Source organism: Panthera tigris, chromosome D4 (genome assembly GCF_018350195.1).
Source record: "Panthera tigris isolate Pti1 chromosome D4, P.tigris_Pti1_mat1.1, whole genome shotgun sequence".
In the NCBI taxonomy this organism is placed as follows: Eukaryota; Metazoa; Chordata; class Mammalia; order Carnivora; family Felidae; genus Panthera; species Panthera tigris.
Genome location: NC_056672.1, coordinates 66,411,460 through 66,432,478, shown reverse-complemented (window position 1 = coordinate 66,432,478; position 21,019 = coordinate 66,411,460). Strand labels below are relative to the sequence as shown.

General features: G+C 35.4%; 1 protein-coding gene across 9 annotated transcripts in view; it reads right to left on the bottom strand.

Moving 5' to 3' along the window:
• Positions 1–2,827: 2,827 nt before the first annotated feature.
• Positions 2,828–21,019, bottom strand: part of FSD1L (fibronectin type III and SPRY domain containing 1 like) — a 78,410-nt gene continuing 60,218 nt past the window's right edge. For 3 of the 9 annotated variants that reach the window (XM_042964450.1, XM_042964455.1, XM_042964456.1), the window contains 2 exons: positions 8,653–8,771; positions 2,828–6,078 (listed from right to left, as the gene is read on the bottom strand). In XM_042964450.1, the coding sequence (XP_042820384.1) occupies positions 6,042–6,078; positions 8,653–8,771 (156 nt within the window). In that variant the 3' untranslated portion in view covers positions 2,828–6,041. Of the gene's footprint in view, positions 8,772–21,019 lie in introns of all 9 variants that reach the window. The other 6 variants (XM_042964454.1, XM_042964458.1, XR_006210557.1 and 3 more) reach the window with 5 other exon arrangements.

The window sequence follows — 21,019 nt, the reverse complement described above, 5'->3', positions numbered from 1 at the left end:
ATTTTTGAGACAGAGAGAGAGAGAGCATGAACAGGGGAGGGGCAGAGAGAGAGGGAGATACAGAATCTGAAACAGGCTCCAGGCTCTGAGCGGGCAGCACAGAGCCCGACGCGGGGCTCAAACTCATGGACTGAGAGATCATGACCTGAGCCGAAGTCGACCGTTTAACGGACTGAGCCACCCAGGCGCCCCAGCTAAGATATTTTAAAATATGGATCAACCAATTGTAGTTTCTCACTGTTTCTCTTATAAAAGCCACAGACATACTGTATCACCTACTATTTCTACTTTATTATTTTAAAGTAGACCAGGAACTTAAGTAAAGGAATCTTAACTTTAACAGTCCTAGGTTGGTTTTTTTTTGTTTTGTTTTGTTTTGTTTTGTTTTTGCAATACTCCCCTATCATTTACAATTTTCTTGGACACAACTATCTTGTGACTTTTTTAAAGCTCTTTATAAGTTTCCCTCTACATTCTTTACAATATTTCATACTCGTATTTCATTTTGGCTTATGTCATATTTATATAACTACAATGGCTGCCAGCAGTACAAACAGGTTTGGGAAGAAATAGCTAACTGCAGGTAAACTGGTGGGAGCAGTACTTCTCCCAGCAGTACTAGAGTGGAGCTCAGCTGTAAGCCTTCAGCTGTCAGTATGCTTTTAACTTGGTCAGCCAATCCAGTTGGACAAAGGTTACGAGAATGGGTAAAACAGCCTCTATTATAGGCAAAGATCCATCTTTTAAAAAATCACTCAGATGGGGGATTACACACACACATCGTGGCCCATCCTACTATTTTGAGTCCTGGGGCAAGAGTACAAATGGAGTTTGACATATTTTAAATGTCTGAGTAAAGAATTAGCCATATTATATCCTTCTACCCTGGCAAATATTCCTTCTCAAGGAACAGTAATCTAGGATCAAATTTGGAATTCTCAGACATATACTGTAGAGTCAGCATGAGAACTAGGTCTGCCTGTTCTTCCCACAAGGTCCTGGGTCTGTCTTCTTTTACTTCTAGCTTCAGCTTGCCACAAGAGTCCTGATATGCATCATGTACACACCTGTTTGCATATCCAAGGTCCATCCACACTACTCATAAAACTGCCACTCCTTAAGTATAAAGGCATATACTTTATATGAAGATATATATATATATGTGTGTGTGTGTGTGTGTGTGTGTGTATACACACACACACACACACACACACACACACACCTCTGTAGCACAGTCTGTCTTCAGGATGATTTGGGGAAGAGGCCTGTATCTGTTCTGGAATCAAGCTTTGGGCTGGTCAGGCAGGGAATTCTAGGGCTCTGGCTATCTGGTACACAATGAGTACCATCCAAGTGGGTGCAGTTCCTTGGTTCCTTCAATTTTCCATTCCATGAAGAGGCACAGCAAGTATGAGGATCCGTGCAGGGACCCCTCTTTCCCAAGGCTAAGTGCACACACGCCCTCATGGTGTCATACTATATACACTGCTGGACTTGCTTTTTCTATTTCATAATATCATGAATACCCTTCCACTGATAGCATATTCTGTAACAGGTATATAGGGTTACTTTAGCACCATAATCTAATCATTCTGGTGACCTTGTGCAAAAGGGGCGTAAACATACTACTAGTACCATGCAGTGTAATTGTAAAATAGGATTTAGTAAGGGAAATACTTGGGACAGAAAAGTAGAGTGCAATTTCCCAAGTTCTCATCCCACAGAGATTCGGACAGGCACAGAAGGACTGATATTCCATGGAAAGGACTCTAATTGAGGAAACCAACTCCCACAATGGTCTACATATTCATAGCATTTACTGGGGAAAGGGCATGCAGAATATATGTAGACAAGTATGTAACAATGGTAGCTTGCCAGTGCAGCAAGTTAAAAAGGGAGACCAGAATTGTGGTAGCCCATCCTTTTCTTCAATTAACAGTCAGGTTGCTTGTATTTTGCTCTTGTAATGCTGCAAAGAGTACTGGCTTATTTGTGGGTATGTAAGAGAAATACCTAGAAATGGAATTAACTTTTCAAAGGTATGTGTATTTAAAATCTTGATATTGCTGAACTGTTCTCCACTCCATCTTCTATATGAGGTACTGTTTTCTTACTATCTACATCACACTCCTCTCCCTAGGACTCAAGACTATCCAGTGTCCCTTCATTCTTTTGGTGAAAACGCTTAGTTACAGGAGCTCCAGTCTCATCTAGTCATTGATTGGTTTTCTTTTTTCTCCTAAACTTATTTCAAGTTAGGAAATACTCTTAAAAAGATTTAGATTCTGGCCTCTTTTTGGCTACAATCTGCCAAAATGTAACCCACAATGTGACAAGCTCCAAAGACAGAAAAACTAAGTGCTTGATTTATAGTTCTAGCATGTTTCACCTTCCATTTATAGCTGCACTGTGTAAAATAGCTACTAGTAAGATGTGGCTCTTTACATTTAAATTAATCACAATAAAAATTTTAGTTTCTTCGTTTAACTCACCATATTTACATTGCTCAACAGCTGCCTGGATCTAGTGGCCACTGTGTTGGACAGCACAAATATAGAACTTTCCATCACTGCAGAAAATTCTGTTGAACAGCACTGCTCTAAAATATAAACTTTTTGGGCAGAGGGACTATGACTTTTTTTTTTAATCTTCTCATCCCCAACAGTACACTGTAGATATTTAATGAAAATTGATAAAAATGCAAGCACTGAAGCAAAGGAAAGCAGAAAAAGTTTAATTTTTAGAGGAGATATTCCAGGTGCTTTTGTAAGAACTTAGGCTCGGTCATTCTACACAGAGCATACAATCATTTCAACATTCAAGTTACTCCACTTTGAATACTTTATTTTGAAGTTAAAAAGTTTAAAGTTTAAAAGGCTTTGTCTTGTTTCCAAGGATAATGAGGCAATATGCTTATTAAAAGACTAGTTTGCAGAACTGAGTACATTAAAAGTGTCCATTAATGTTCTTCATCCGTAACTTAAAGGTTAAACCTGAGGAATTAGAATTTTTATTATCAGAACTGCATAGCAAAACCATGTCCAAATGATAGACATACCAAATAATCTACAGATTAAGATAACCTGTAAGCCATTTAACAAATCCAATTTAAAGCAAAACAAATGTTAGGAGAGATACTAAATGATATTCAGGTTAGCAAAGTTTTGAAATGTTTCATCATATCTTTTAATGCAAAAAAAGTTGTCAAATGGTAAGTGGGCACATACACCTGATATCATTTATCCCATGTCAACAAACTGCTGAATCATTTGGTTGTTTGGAAAATATCTGGGCTAAGTTCACTCTGCATGTGGTACTAAGCAGTCATAAATTGAAAGTGCAAATGCCTGAATGGAAACATAGCTTAAAATGTTTATTTATGCTACTATTCTACACTGACACATGAATGCTGTGAGAGACGTTTACAGTTGTACCAAGTCTAGATAGAGAGTAACAAGTTTGATGAGAAAATACAAAAAGCCCACAAGCATTGCACAAACAAAAGAATGTTAAAGGGCATTATAATCAGGTGGTGTTTTCTTTCCTTTTTTTTTTTAAATAATCACTTTGAAGTCCTAGTGATACCACTTTAAGCACATGCTTTATTAAAAGAAAGAACATCTAGAAGTACCCAACACTTAAATCCATTATTCACTGAAAATAACGCCTTACATTTACATAGCATTTTACTGTTGTTGAAGCAACTTCACATACTCCATTTCATTTTATTTCTCGCAACAGCCCTGGGAGGTAAGCTGAACAAGTTATAATTATTTTATGTAAGGCAGTGGAGGCCCAAAGATGAGAAATGATTTACTATGCTGAGGTCATAGATCTACTCAGTATATGGTAGAAAGTGATTAATTTTGAATTTAATTACTTTAAAAGAAGTGAAACCAAAATACTTTTTATATCCAGAAATCTTAAAGACTAGTGGTTTTTAATGTAAGTTGTTCCAAAACTTTAATTGTTATATATGTTATAGTATGAATTAGTTATAAATTTTATTTTAAAGAGTCTCCCTTAAATGGTAAATGAGACTCCGTGCTTTGGTACCTTAGAGATACCGAAAATGTTAAAATATATATGCATTCTTACAGCCCTTAGGCTCTCAAAAAATTTCCAATACTAACAGAAATGCCTTTTACCAATCACTTAAAATTTGACTTATTTTAAAACTGGTCCAAACTTATAAAGCTCCAAGCCAAAGCAAACACATTCACCCACCTTCTGCCCTACATACTGTGAAATCCTCTAAATGCCCATTCCCAAGGACCAACTTAGAGTGAATGGGTATCATTAAGAATATGTATCAGTTTAAACTAACAAAGCTCAAATGATTATGAATCAAAAGTGAGTACCTTATATTGACCCAGAAATAACAAATACTGTTTTAATTTAATAATTGGATAGTCTGAGGAGAAAAGTACTATGGCAATCTCTGTTATTTATAAGCCAGTACTAACCTTTATATGGCAAGTCCAACAATATCTTTTCAATAAAAACAACATATAGGAAACACAATCCATTTAAACTCCAAATTACTCAAAAAGCTTAAGTATTTACATTAATCAAATATTCCAGGTAACAAAGCATGTCAGGTCACAAATATTTGTATAATGTGAATACTGTAAGATACACATAAAAGGTTTTTAAAACCATACTGAACATGAGGTAATCATTCTGTAATGATTAAGGAAATATTCATGATCTATTATAATGTTCTAGTACTGACATTATGAAATGTATGTTTTGTTTAAAAATAGCAAATAACTTTATGGTTACTTGGGTGTTGAGTAAATTTATGCCGACCATACACTTCCCTAAAAGAATATATCCAGTTTAAAACAAAATCAAAGAAGAAACTGTTCTAGATCCATTTTATGTGACTATGTAAAACTGAACCATATTAATGCAGTTAATTTGAATTTTTTATAAACTTTAATAATTTATTTTTTAAAATTTGACTTACTAGCAGAAACATTGTTTTTAAGATGCAAACTTTGTCACATTACTCAAAAGTAGCAAAACTATATGTAAGTAAATCAAACTTCACTAATTGTGGAAATCTAGATACAAACTACGGCTGCCGTATCACAGACACTTAAATTTATCTGTTGTATGAATTAGCCAATGAATGGACACTGATCTAATAAATATGGGGTTTTTAAAAGAATTACAATGATTTGAAAGTATAGTCCTTAGTATTTTTAGCCTGGAATCATAATATTTTATAGTAAGAAGTCAACAGTGTCCTCTTCCAGAATTAATACTCTTTGAAATCATATATAATATATATATAATATATATATATCATATATATATATATCCTTTGTCAATTTTTTCATGTTTTCAAAAGAAACAAAATAACTATAATTTTACAAGTATTGAGAAAAAATAATCATTCTGGGTAAGTCATGAAATGGAGTATGTGAACCTAATTATAATATTTCATTACAAATTATTTACTTTTATTATTTGTACCACCAAGGATCGGTCACCAAAAATTCCAATTATACATGACACTGTTCATACTTTAATTTAATAAGTGAGTAAATAAAACTAAGCCAATATGTTTCTTTAAATGATAACACAGGAAAAAGTTACTGTTTGCAGAACAAAGTAGGCCAAGTCTAGCTGTACAGTGGCAGTTAACGGTTTGTCAACACGGTACAGATGCCATCAATAAAACCCATGTACAGACAGGCACGCCTCTAATACTTTCAATTTGTTTACCTATACCTGGGACATTCAAAGAATCACTGCATGTTAAATTTCTATGTGCACTCAGTTATTGAATGCTTCATATATACATATTTACCAAAAGTTAAACACATAGGTGACAGAGTAGGCCCAAAGAGTCAAAATGAATTGTCAAAAAAATTTTTTTTCTAAAGTGCTTAAGGCAATTCCTTCATTTCTTTAACCCAGTTTACTAAAACTGGTTTGGGATTCAACTGCTAAAAGAGAAATGCAATAACAAATGCACGTTTTTATAAAACAATTTTTATACCTGTAATACATCTATTACCGTCAACCTCTCATGCATTTCTTTTACAGAAAGCAATCATGTTTGACCTGTCAAAACAAAGAGTAAACAAACTAATAAAGTCTGAAAGGGTATACCATCTTCCCACAATGCATTAAATTTGAGCAAAAAGGCTCAATAGTTTTTAATTCAAATGACATTGAGAATGTTATATATTATGGTCAAGTTAAGAGTTACCTTAATTTGATACTATTTAAATAGGCACTACAGTTGATTATTTTCTAGTTTGAAAAGGAGGGTGGCAGACTTTTCCAGTTTAACTTAACACATATAAACTTAAAACTTTTGTTCTTTATAGAGACCTTTAAGAAGCATACATAGTAACAGGAAAACCTCAGATTTTTATTTTGAAGTAATACTTGTTATTACTTCAAATGAATTTTCCAAATGAATATTAGAAAATTTAAATGAAGGGTTTCAAATGATGGCATGAGCACAGAATAGAAGCATATGCACTCCTCCAGCCCCTGATTAATCCTCTGCTCCATTCACCTGCAACAGAAGGCCCTCACCAGTATAACATAATGGTCTCTGGCTTAAATTATCAGTTGACGCTGCAGGGGGCATGAAGTAAGAGCACACTTAGAGGAAGAAGGCACTGAATTAAAGAGAAGACACAATTACATAAGACGTAATAGTAAAAAATTTTATACAAGAACTTCTGGCTTTTTCTGTGTCAATTTTGCTAAACTATACATGTGTAATTGTTCACATAAAGCAGCTCCACCACTAAATTACTAATTTCAGATTTGACTCTATGAAAGAGAATTGTAACTTCCTGTTTCTTAGGTCCTGGAATAACACCACTGTAGGGAACAGAATATCCAAAATTTTTTCAAAATCTTTAGGAAGAACAAAACCCAATATTATAGTTGTTTGGAGAATCAAAAGGATATTTATCGACATACTTCATTCTCTCAACTGCCTTATAGTCTTTAAAAACGACCAATATGTCATGAGACAATGGTGCAGATATAAATGCCCTCTGGAAAAATAATACCTAATTCAAACAAAATTCCTCATTTAGGTCTGTTTTACCAAAAAACAAAACACCCTATATCAGTAAACAGTAAACTTAAGGAGAGAACGAGCTATTCCTATTTCACAGGTTTTTCTGTAAAAGGCAGCTCAGATGTAAGCAGCAATAGTCCCTTCTTGGGAGAAGGTTGTCAGAGCATAATACCCTTAAAATAAGAATGAAAAAAGGTCAACATGAGAAAGTAAATTCCAGAGACCACCTAAAACGTTCAAGGAGTTCTTAAATACTGAAATCGCAACTTTCAGTTTGGCTCAAAGAACTTGTATTAAAAATTTTAACCAACTTTTAAAAAATAGGTATGTTCTGCTCAATAACTATGGGTTTTATTCACGGTTTAACATATTTTCCCTAAGGTTGGGAAGGATTATTCTATGATGATTTTTGGAAGAATTATACCCCTTTGGAAGGCAAATGTGAAAAATAACCTCTGAATAGTTACGTTTGAAAAACTTATATGGTAAATAAGTCAGAGATATGTAGACATTTTTCAAAACACTTGTTTAAACCATTCCATACCTTATTAAAAAGCAGACATAAATGACCTCAGTAGTTTTAGGCACCTCCCTTTATAACCTATCTTCTTAGATAAAACTTAAATGATGTAGGTTTTTCTACCTTTTTTTAAACTTTAATAAAATTTCATTCCTACTAGAAATATTAAAAATCAGTATAATTATCAATTACTACCAAATTCAAGTGAGAATTTTACCAAGACAACTATTAAAGGTAGTACTAAATGTGACAACAAAATCAGAAAATAGAAAGCTTTAAAAAATCTTATCCATCATCCAAAATGATGGAATGAAAAGAAGTCTAATTAAACAAGGCAACATATAAAGAATATCCCTTTGCCACTGTTAGTGCAGCAGGTTAAAAACAACAACAGCGACAACTAATGTATGGGTGATTTTAAGCTAAACTCTTCCTATCCACTCTATTTTGAGTTTCAACTCAAATAAGAGAAATGTCACAATATTTAGAAAAGAGAAAATGATAAACAATCTAGTCAGTAAAACAAAAGAGGATAATTTAGCAAAACTCAACTTCTTTATGAAAGGACAACAATTAAGAAAACGTTTCTAGCATCCCCAACCAATGATTTCAATTTTTAGACAACCTTAGAAGACTGTATTTTTTTTTAAAGCTTCAGTGTAAGAACCTAATAATAGGTAGTGACAAGATAAAGAGAAAGTACAGGGGAAAGAAGACAAGATTTAAATGCTTTCCTCTCAGGTCCTAGGGCTACATACTAACTAAACATTTTAGGAGAGCCAAAGTAATCCAAGAAACACAAAAATGAGTTTCTATGTAACTATTTAAACACTGCCTTTCTTCCCATTTGCTCTTCGAAACATCAGTTTCTTGCTCAGAATCTGCTTGCTTGATGCTACTGCACAGTAGGTTCCCGTGAGTACTTGGTACTAGATGCTTAATGCTAACACATCCCAGGCCTTAAAGCAGAAGGTAGCAAACCTGATTTCCACCACTTGTAAATTTCTGTGATTAGTAATTGCACAGAAAAGGCCACCCAAAGGGGGTGAAATATATTCTGAGTAAGCATTACTGAGTAATATTGTTTAGGCTGCTAGCTGAACCCGTCATTCCATTTTCACTTTTCTGAAGCGTTCTCACAGCACTTGGAACCTGCATCCCAGTATTCAAAGAAAGTCCACCACACCAAACCTAAAAAAAGACAAAACCAAAGCTTTAGTCAGATTTCAAATCAAACTAGAACTGAGGTGATTCTTAAAGTTCCATTTGAAAGGCAAAATGCCACGTATGTGAATGTCAACAAGTTCCAAACTGATAACCTTTATATTTGAACCAAGAAGTGAAAAGGAAGGCTGACTCAAGAGTTTTTGAGAACCAGAGAGGCCAGAGGAAGTCTTTGTGGTAGCAGAACCCACTGGAACTGCACACAAGAGAAGGAACTAAGGGCTGCAGAAATTTAGATATTAAATTTTTAGGGTTAATAGGCCAAAAATATTGGCTATTTCTACTGATGCTAACCTTCACAACCAAGAGAAGTGCACAGAGAGCCAATTTCCTTACCCCTATTATTGCTTTAGATTGTGATGAGGTGTGGCCTGAGACTATAGGAATCCAACACCCCAGTGTTAACAGAGTAAAATCCATTATTTTCTTCCCTAACTTGTTAACAATAAGAACTCTTTTATTAATTCTTTAAGAACTTCTGAGAAAAATGCAAATGGTAATAATATCCAGATATACCATATTGCCATATTCTATTAATTATAAATGTAAGTTTATGAAAGATGAAATTGCTTTGCTTGTAAACAGAGCAGCTAAAATTGAATAAAGTGAATAACTTATTTAGAACAGACTCAAGTGAATTAAAATATGAAAGTATGGGTCTTTTAATTATCATCGATGCCTGGTTTGTAGAAGACATAGCTTGAGACAAGGGACACTTAGAAACTGTTGGAGTATTCCCACCTTCAATTATATCTGAAAGTGTTTAAAATTTACTAAATGATTACATACTATACCAAAGAATCCACTGACCTGTGAAATTTATAGCTGTATGACGAACATTCCAAATTTTTAAAACTAGTAGGTTCAGTAATGATAACTCCCCAAATACAAAAGCTCTGTGATTATAAAACTACTATATTACTTTTTTTTGAAGTTATTTAAGTGATTTACAAACATATTTACTCAAAACATCTAGCACAGAGGTACAAGGGCAAATCAACAGAGAAAGGTTAGTCTTTTTTGAACACTTGGAATTCATATACAAAAAAACAGATCTCAAACCATACCTGGTACAATATATAAAAAAATAACTCAAAATGGATCACAGACCTAAATGTAAAACCTAAAACCATAAAACTTTAAGAAGAATACAAAAGAGATGATCTTTGTATCCTTGAGGTAGGCAAAGCAAGATCCATAAAAGAAAAAAAAATGGATAAACGGACTTCATTAAAATGAAAAACTTCTCCTCAAAATGTTTACAAAATGAGAAAAGCCACAAACTAGGAAAAAATATTTGCAGAGCAGTTATTTGATAAGGACCCATATCCAGCATACATAAAGAAATCTTAAAACTCATTAATGAGAAAACAAGTACCCCAATAAAAAATGAACAAATAATAGATACTTCATCAAAGACATTATAAAAATGAAAAATAAGCACATGAAAAGATCCTCAACATCATTTGTCCTTAGGAAAATGCAAGTTAAAACCATAATAAAATACCATTACATACCTATTAAAACTGCTGAACAAAAAAATCTGACAATATTAATGTCAAGGATGTGGTAAACTCTCATATATTGCTAGTAGGAATGCAAAAATCACAATACAAGAAACAACAGGTGTTGGTGTAGATGTAGAGAAAAGGTATCCCCTCTTGCACTGTTGGTAGGAATGCAAACTGGTGCAGCCACTCTGGAGAACGGTATGGAAGTTCCTCAAAAAACTAAAAATATAACTACCCTACCATCCAGCAATTGCACTACTAAGTATTTACACAAAGGATACAAAAATACAGATTCAAAGGGTTACATGCACCCCAATGTTTACAGGAGAATTATCAACAATAGCCAAACTATGGAAAGAGCCCAAATGTCCATCTACTGATGAACGGATAAAGATGTGGTATGTGCGTGTATGTAACACACACACACGCACAAACACACAGGGGATATTAAACAAAAAGAATGAAATCTTGGGCCTGGGTGGCTCAGTCAGTTAAGCGGCTAACTCTTGATTTCACCTCAGGTGAAATCTCACACATCAGGCTCCGCACTAGCACAGAGACTGGGATTCTCTCTCTCCTTCTCTCTCTGCCCCTCCCCCTCACACTCTCAAAATAAACCTTTTTTAAAAAAAGAAAAAGAATGAAATCTTGCCACTTACAATGACATGGAGGAGATAGAATGTATTACACTAAGCGAAATAAGTTGGAGAAAGACAAATACCATATGATTTCTCTCATATGTGGAATTTATTTATTTATTTATTTATTTATTTAGAGACAGAAAGCAGGAGCAGGGGCTGAGCAGAGGAAGAGGGAGAAACAGAGTCTTAAGCAGGTTCCATGCTCAGTGTGGAGTCCGACGCAGGACTCGATCTCATGACCCCATGACAATGAGATCATGACCTGAGCAGAAATCAAGAGTCAGCGCTTAACTGACTAAGCCATCCATCCAGGTGCCCCACTCATATGTGGAATTAAGAAACAAAACAGATGAACACATAGGAAGGGGGGAAAAAGAGGAGAGAGGGAAACAAACCACAAGACTCAATGACAGAGAATCAACTGAGGGTTGATGGAGGGAGATGGGTAGGAGATGAGCTAGATGGGTGATGAGTGCTTATTGTGTTGAGCACTGGGCATTGTTTTTAAGTGATGAATCACTGAATTCTATTCCTGAAACCAATATTGCACTGTATGTTAACTAAAATTTAAATAAAAATTTAAAAAAATTAAAAGGAATACAAAAGTCATACAGCCACTTTGGAAAACATTTTGGTAGCTTCTTATAAAGTTAAACATACACTTTCTTTTTTTTTCTTTAATTTTTTTTTAATGTTTATTTTTGAGAGAGAACAGTGTCAGTGGGGATGCCCAGACAGAGAGGGAGACACAGTATTCAAAGCAGGCTCCAGGCTCTGAGCTGTCAGCACAGCCCAATGCAGGGCCCAAACCTATGAACTGTAAGATCATGACCTGAGCCGAAAGCAAATGCATAACCTACTGGGACACACAGATACCCTAAACATACACTTTCAGTGTGATCTAATACCCTCACTTCTAGGTATTAACCCAAGAGAAATGAAAACAAATACTCACGAAAAAATCTATTTGCAAACATTTACAGTGCCTTTACTTATAATTGCCAAAAACTAGAAAGAACCCCAAAGTCCTTCAACTGGTGAGTGGATGAATAACATGTGCTACATACAGTCAGCAATAAAACACACATTCGTCAGCAAAAAAAAAAGACACTATGACTGATAAACACAACATTGATGAATTTCAAATACATTATGCTGTGGAATCAAAAGTCTACATACCATACAATTCCTTTCCTGTAATATTCTGGAAAAAGCAAAACTATGGAGACTAAAACCTTGTTAGTGACTACCAGGGCTGGGTGTGATTAGAAAGGTCCATTACAAAGGAAGATGGACTTTTGTAGGGTGATAGAAATGTTCAATGTCTTGATTATGGTAATGTCACACAACTGTAAGCATTTGTCAAATCCCACAGAACTGTACGCTACTATGAATTATCCTTAATAAACCTGCTTTTAAAAAGAAAACTAGGGGTGCCTGGGTGGCTCAGTCAGTTAAGTGTCCAACTGCAGCACAGGTCATGATTTCATCGTTCATGAGTTCAAGCCCTACATTGGGCTCTGTGCTGACAGCTCAGAGCCTGGAGCCTGCATCGAATTCTGTGTCCTCCTCCCTCTCTCTCTCTCTCTCTCTCTCTCTCTCTCTCTCTGCCCCTCCCCCACTCACGTTCTCTCTCTCTCTCTCTCTCTCTCTCTCTCCCTCTCCCCCCTCCCTCCCTCTCTCTCTCCCTCTCAAAAATAAACATAAAAAATTTTTTTAAAAAGAAAACTAATCTTGTAAACAAAAAGTTTAATAATCACTGACCTAGTTAATAAACCCTTCAATGAAAGGAAAAAAATAATTTCAACCAGTTTGAAAATACTTTTCCTAAAGCATCTTAACAACACTTACTAATGTAGTTAGTGTTTAATTATTTGGAATGAAAAGCAATAAACTCACTACATATCTACTTGAGATAAACTCAAATTAAACATGAAATCCAACCCTTTGAGACACAAGGAAAAAAATAACTTTTGAGTTTCATATGGTAAACAAATTTGTCCCTGAATGACCTATTTGGAAAAACAGCCAAAAAACACATAATACAGCAGAGGTTTGTGGTAAAGTAATAATAATAATAATAATAATAATAATAATAACAACCCTTCTAAATCCTTAAGTGTTTTTCTATGAACAATAACTTGATTCACTGATTACTTTTAATTTTTAATGAAAAACCAAGAGTCTTAGTTATTAGCATTGTTTTAAATTTAAGATTTTGGGGTATCCAAAGTGAATGATCATTATCAATTTTGAGAGTTAAAAGTACTATATTTTAAACCCACATATACCCTGAATACTTTCTCCTCACAGTTTGAGAAGCTACAGTCAGGGTAATGGTGGAAGAACACGCATACAAAACATTCTGCCAACTCTGCAATGGAAATAACCCCCCTTGATTGTAGAAGTAACCCCCAAATTAAGAAAAGGTCTAGCCAGAATAATGAGGATCTGTCTTAATTGTACTGCAGAACTCCCCAGAGTAGCCCAAACTTACAGAGAAATCCAAAGGATAAAGGAGTTGGAAGAAGCAGTAACATCTGCTTAATAAAAAAATAAATTCAAACCAAGTTGCATTTTGTATGGAGAATAATGACTTTTTCTAATATAAATTGTGACCACTAAACCAGCCTTGCAAGAAATTTTAAGGGGGACTCTTTGAGTGAAGAAAAAAACAAAACAAAACAGACCAAAAGCAATAAAGACTAGAAAGGACCAGAGAACATCATCAGAAACATCAACTCGATAGGAAACACATTGGCACTAAATTCATATCTTTCGGTACTCACTCTGAATGTAAATGGACTAAATGCTCCAATCAAAACACACAGGGGATTAGAATGGATAAGAAAACAAGACCCATCTATATGCTGCCTACCAGAGACTCATTTTAGACCTAAAGACACAGCAGATTGAAATAAGGGGATGGAGAACCATCTATCATGCCAATGGACGTCAAAAGAAAGCCAGAGTAGCTGTATTTATATCAGACAAACTAGATTTTAAAACAAAGACTATAACAAGAGATGAAGAAGGGCGTTCTATCATAATTAAGGGATCTACCAAGAAGATCTAACAACTGTAAATATTTATGCTTCCAATTTGAAAGCACCCAAATTTATAAATCAATTAATCACAAACATAAAGAAACGCATTGATAATAATACCATAATAGTAGGAGATTTTAACACCCCACTTTCAACAATGGAAACAATGGCTCTGAATGAGACCCTGGACCGGATGGACTTAACAGATATATTCAGAACATTTCATCCTAAAGCAGCAGAATACGCATTCTTCTTGAGTGCACATGGAACATTCTCCAGAACAGATCACACACTGGGTCACAAATCAGCCCTCAACAAGTACAAAAAGATTGATATCATACCATGCATATTTTCAGACCACAATGCCATGAAACTTGAAATCAATCACAAGAAAAAATGTGGAAAGACCACAAATAACTGGAGATTAAAGAACATTCTACTAAAGAATGAATGCACTAATCAAGAAATAAAGAGGAAATTAAAAAGTACATGGAAGCCAATGAAAATGAAAACATGCTCTGGGATGGAGCAAAGGTGGTCATAAGAAGGAAGTATGTAGCAATGCAGGCCTTCCTAAAGAGGGAAGAAATGTCTAAAATACACAACCTAACCTTACACCTAAATGCGCTGGAAACAGAACAGCAAGTAAAGCCCAAAATCAGCAGAAGAAGGGAAATAATAAAGATTAGGGCAGAAGTCAATGATATTGAAATTAAAAAAAAACAACAACAACAACAGTAGAATAGATAAACAAAACCAGGAGCTTGCTAGTTCTTTGAAAGAATTAACAAAATTGATAAACCCCTACCCAGATTGATCAAAAAGGAAAAAGGAAAGGACCCAAATAAATAAAATCAGATGAGAGAGATCACAACCAACATCACAGAAATACAAACAATTATAAGAGACTATTACGACCAATTATATGCAAACAAATTGGGCAATCTGGAAGAAATGGACAAATTCCTAGAAACTAACTGAAAAGGAAAAAGTAGAAAATTTGAACAGACCCACAACCAGCAAAGAAATTGGATCAGTAATCAAAGATCTCCCAACAAACAAGAATCCAGGGATGGACGCCTTCCTAGAGGAATTCTACCAAACATTTAAAGAAGAGATGGGGTGCTTGGGTGGTTCAGTCAGTTAAGTGTCCAACTTCAGCTCAGGTCATGATCTCGCGGTTTGTGAGTTCGAGTCCCGTGTTGGCTCTGTGCTGACAGTTCGGAGCCTGGAGTCTGTTTTAGATTGTGTGTCTCGCTCTCTCTCTGCACCTCCTCCCTCCCTCCTTCCTTCCCTCATTCCCTCTCCTCCCTCCTCAAAAATAAATAAACATAAAAAAAATAAAGAAGAGTTAATACCTATTCCTTTGAAGATGTACCAAAAAATAGAAATGGAAAGAAAACTTCCAAACTCATTCTATGAGACTAGCATTACTTTGATTCGAAATGCGAACAAAACCACCACTAAAAAGGAGAACTATCGACCAATCTCACTGATGAGCACAGATGCAAAAATTCTGAAGAAGATACTAGCAAACCAAATCCAACAATACATTAAAAGAATTATGCACCACGATCAAGTGGGATTTATTCCTCTCCCTGAGATGCAGAGCTGGTTCAATATCTGCAAATCAATTAATGTGACACATCACATTAATAAAAGAAAGGATAAGAACCACATGATCCTCAATAGATATAGAAAAGGCATTTGACAAAATACAGCATCCTTTCTTGATAAAAACCCTCAAGAAAGTAGGGACAGAAGGAACATACCTCAAGATCATAAAGGCCATATATATGAAAGACCCACAGCTAACATGATCCTCAATGAGGAAAAACTGAGAGCCTTCCTCCGAAGGTCAGGAACACAACAGGGATGTCCACTGTCACCACTGTTTTTCAACAGTGTTGGAAGTCCTAGCCTCAGCGATCAAACAAAGAGAAATAAAAGGCACCCAAATTGGCAAGGAAAAAGTCAAACTTTCATTCTTCACAGACAACATGATACTCTGTGGAAAACCCAAAAGATTCACCAAAAAACTGCTAGAATTGATACATGAATTCAGCAAAGCCGCAGAATATAATATCACCATACATTTCTTTACACCAATAATGAAGCAGCAGCAGGAGAAATCAAGGAATCGATTCCATTTACAACTGCACTGAAAACCATAAAATACCTAGGAATAAACCTAAGCAAAGATATAAAGGATCTGTACACTAGAAACTATAGAAAGCTTATAAAAGAAACTGAATAAAACACAAAGAAATGGAAAAGTATTTCATGCTTGTGGACTGGAAGAACAGATATTGTTAAAACACAAATATTACACATTCAATACAATCCCTATCAAAATAACACCAGCATTCTTCACAGAGCTAGAACAAACAACCCTAAAATTTGTGTGGAACCAGAAAGGACCCCGAATAGCCAAAGCAATCCTGAAAAAGAAAACCAAAGTGGGAGGCATCACAATTCTGGATTTCAAGCTATATTCCAAAGCTGTAATCATCAAGATAGTATGGTACTGGCACAAAAACAGACACATAGATCAATGGAACAGAAGAGAGAACCCAGAAATGGATCCATAAATGTATGGCCAACTAATCTTTGACAAAGCAGGAAAGAATATCCAATGGAATAAAGACAGTCTCTTCAACAAAAGGTGTTGGAAAACTGGACAGCAACATACAGAAGAATGAACCTGGACCACTTTCTTACACCATACACAAAAATAAACTCAAAACGGATGAAAGACCTAAACATAAGACAGAAAACCGTTAAAATCCTAGAGCAGAAAACTGGCAACAACCTTTTTGACCTTGGCCGCGGCAACTTCTTACTTGATATGTCTCCGGAGGCAAGGGACACAAAAGCAAAAATGAACTACCAAGAGAAGGAAAAGGAAAGCCAGAGTGGAAAAGACATTTGCAATGCATATATCTGGCAAAAGACTCAGTTCAAAAATGAACTACTGGGACCTCATCAAGATAAAAAGCTTCTGCACAGTGAAAGAAACAATCAGCAAAACTAAACGGCAACTGACAGAATGAGAAAAGACATATACAAATGACATATCAGATAAAGGGTTAGTATCCAAAATCTCTAAAAAACTTATCAAACTCAACACCAAAAAAAACAAATAATCCAGTGAAGAAATGGACAAAGACATGAATAGACACTTCTCCAAAGAAGACATCCAGATGGCCAACCGACACATGAAAAAATGCTCAACATTACTCATCATGAGGGAAATACAAATCAAAACCACAATGAGATGCCACCTCACACCTGTCCAAATGGCTAAATTAACAACTCAGGAAACAACAGATGTTGGCAAGGATGCAGAGAAAGAGGAACCCTTTTGCACTGCTGGTGCGAATGCAAACTGGGGCAGCCAACTCTGGAAAACAGTATGGAGATTACTCAAAAAATTAAAAATAGAATTACTCTATGACCAAGCATTTGCACTACTAGGTATTTATCCAAAGGATACAAAAATGCTGACTGGAAGTGGCATGTGCACCCCAATGTTTATGGCAGTACTATCGACAATAGCCAAATTATGGAAAGAGCCCAAATGTACAGTGACAACTGATGAATGGACAAAGATGCGGTGTGTATATATATATATATATGATATCATATATATATATATATGATGCAATATTACTCAGCAATCAAAAAGAATGAAATCTTGCATTTACAATAACATGGATGAAACTAGGAGTGTATTATGCTAAGCGAAATCAGTCAGAGAAACACAAGTATCATAGGATTTCACTCATATGTAGAATTTAAGATACAGAACAGGTGGGCATAAGGGAAGGGAAGCAAAAATAATATAAAAACAGGGAGGCAGACAAACCATAAATGACTCTTAAAAAAATTTTTTTAATGTTTATTTATTTTTTGAGAGATAGAGACAGAGCATGAGTGGGTGAGGGGACAGAGAGAGAGGGAGTCACAGATTCCGAAGCAGGCTCCAGGCTCTGAGCTGTCAGCACACAGCCCAATGCGGGGCTGGAACTCGTGAACCACGAGATCATGACCTGAGCCGAAGTTGGATGCTTAACCGACTGAGCCACCCAGGCGCCCCCATAAGTGACTCTTAAATACAGAGAACAAATAGTGTTGCCAACGAGGTGTTGGGTCAGGGGAAGGGCTAAAGGAATGAGGAGCAATAAGGAGGTTGGGATGGGCACTGGGTGTTATATGTAAGTGATGAATCACTAAATCCTATTCCTGAAATTATTGTTACACTAGATGTTAACTAACTTGGATTCAAATTTAAAAAAATAAATAAATGAAAGGCAACTGATGCAATGGGAAAAGATATTTGCAAATGACATATTATATAAAGGGTTAGTATCCAAAATCTCCAAAAAACTTATCAAACTCAACACCCAAAAAACAAATAATCCACTGAAGAAATGGACAAAGACATGAATAGACACTTCTCCAAAGAAGACACCCAGTGGCCAACCAACACATGAAAAAATGCTCAACATTACTCATCATGAGGGAAATACAAATCAAAACCACAATGAGATATGACCTCACACCTGTCAGAATGGCTAACATTAGCAATTCAAGAAACAACACAATGTTGGTGAGGATGCAGATAAAGGTGGAACACTTTTGCACTGCTGGTGGGAATGCAAATTGGTGCAGCCACACTCTGGAAAACAGTATGGAGGTTCCTCAAAAAATTTAAAATAGAACCACCCTATGACACAGCAATTGCACTACTAGGTTATTTACCCAAAGGATACAAAAATGATGATTCAAAGGGGCACATGCTCCCCAATGTTTATAGCAGCACTATTGACAATAGCCAAATTATGGAAAGAGCCCAAATGTCCATCAACTGACTAATGGATAAAGAAGATGTGGTTTATATACACAATGGAGTACTATGTGGCAATGAGAAAGAATGAAATATGGCCCTTTGTAGCAACGTGGATGGAACTGGAGAGTGTGATGCTAAGTGAAATAAGCCATACAGAGAAAGACAGATACCATATGTTTTCACTCTTATGTGGATCCTGAGAAATTTAACAGAAACCCATGGGGGAGGGGAAGGAGAAAAAAAAAAAGAGGTTAGAGTGGGAGAGAGCCAAAGCATAAGAGACTCTTAAAAACTGAGAACAAACTGAGGTTTGACGGGGGGGGGGGGGGGGGGGGGAGGGGGGTGTAAGTGATGGGCATTGAAGAAGGCATCTTTTGGGATGAGCACTGGGTGTTGTATGGAAACCAATTTGACAATAAATTCATATATTAAAAAAAAAAAGATGTGGTATTTACATATACAATGATATATTACTTGACGATCAAAAATGAAATTTGCCATTTGCAACAACATGGATTGAACTAGAATGTATTATGCTAAGCAAAATAAGTCAGAGAAAGACAAATACAGTATTTCATCACTCATATGTGGAATTAAGAAATAAACCAGATGAACATAGGGGAAGGGACAGAAAAATAAGATGAAAAAGAGAGTGGGAGGTAAACCATAAGAGACTCTTAACTACAAAGAACAAACTGAGGGTTGCTGGAGGGGTGTTGGGTGGGGGGATGGACTAAATGGGTGATGGGCATCAAGGAGAGCACTGGGTGTTACATGTAAGTGTTGGATCATTAAATTCTACTCCTGAAACCATTATTGTTTGTTATGTTAAGTGGGATTTAAGTAAAAGTAAAAAAATAAAATAAATCAACCTGAAATTGAGTAGTCCTGGTATCATCTATGTGTGTACAGACACATATATTCTGCCTACCACACATAGACTGTTAATCTAATATTTTACAAAGATGACACTCCACTACAACAGAAAAAAAGATGGTATTCTCAATAAATGGTCATGGAATAAGTAGATAGCCATAAGGAATTTAGGAATTCCTTACATTTAAGTTGACCCCAACCTCATACCAAACATAGCAATTCTACATTGTACTTGCATTGTAAATGCAGTCTGTATCTAAAGGTACAAGGAAAAGCTTTTAGAAGAAAACAAGAATATTTTCATGACCTTGGTGGTGCAAAAAGATTTCTTAAAGAAAAAAGTGCTAACCATACATTTTTAAATTGATTAAATAGAGCAAAATTAAAATTAACAACCTTTTTCATGAAAAGATACCAAGAGAGGGAAAAGGAAAGCCAGAGTGTCAAAGAAATTTGCAATACATATATCTGGCAAAAGACTCAGGCTAGAAACTTAACAGAAATCCATGGGGGAAGGGAAGGAAAAAAAAGGAAAAAAAAGAGTGGGAGAGAGAGCCAAAGCATAAGAGACTCTTAAAAACTGAGAACAAACTGAGGGTTGATGGGGGGTGGGAGGGAGGGGAGGGTAGGTGATGGGCATTGAAGAGGGCATCTTTTGGGATGACCACTGGGTGTTGTATGGAAACTAATTTGACAATAAATTTCATATAATAAAAAAAAAATACTCAGGTTATTTAAAGAACTCCAAATTGATCAATAAGACATAGGAAGAGGACTCAATAGAAATACAGGCAAAAGACTTGAGCAACCATTTCACAAAAGAGTGTATCTAAATAATAAAGATTAAAAAAAGTGTTCGACAGCACTAGTCATCAAGGTAGTGCAAATGAAAAACCACAATTCAATATATCTTACCCATTAGAAGAACTAAAACTTAAAAAAGATACTACCAAGTGTTGATAAAGATATATTGCTAGCAATAAATTAGTATAACCACCAACTTTGAAAAACCCTGCTAGAGTTGATTACACACACATTATACTATCTAGCAACTCCAATCTTAGTTATATACCCAACAGAAACATACATTTACCAAAAGGCATGAACAAGAATATTCATAACTATTCCATCTGTAAATGTCCCCAAGGAGAAACCACACAAGAATCCAACTAAATTAGAATGGATATATAAATGATGAAATAGTCATATAATGGAAAACTATACATACAAATATAAAGTAAAACTATATGAGATGAGTAAACTACCACCACATAGAATAACATGGATA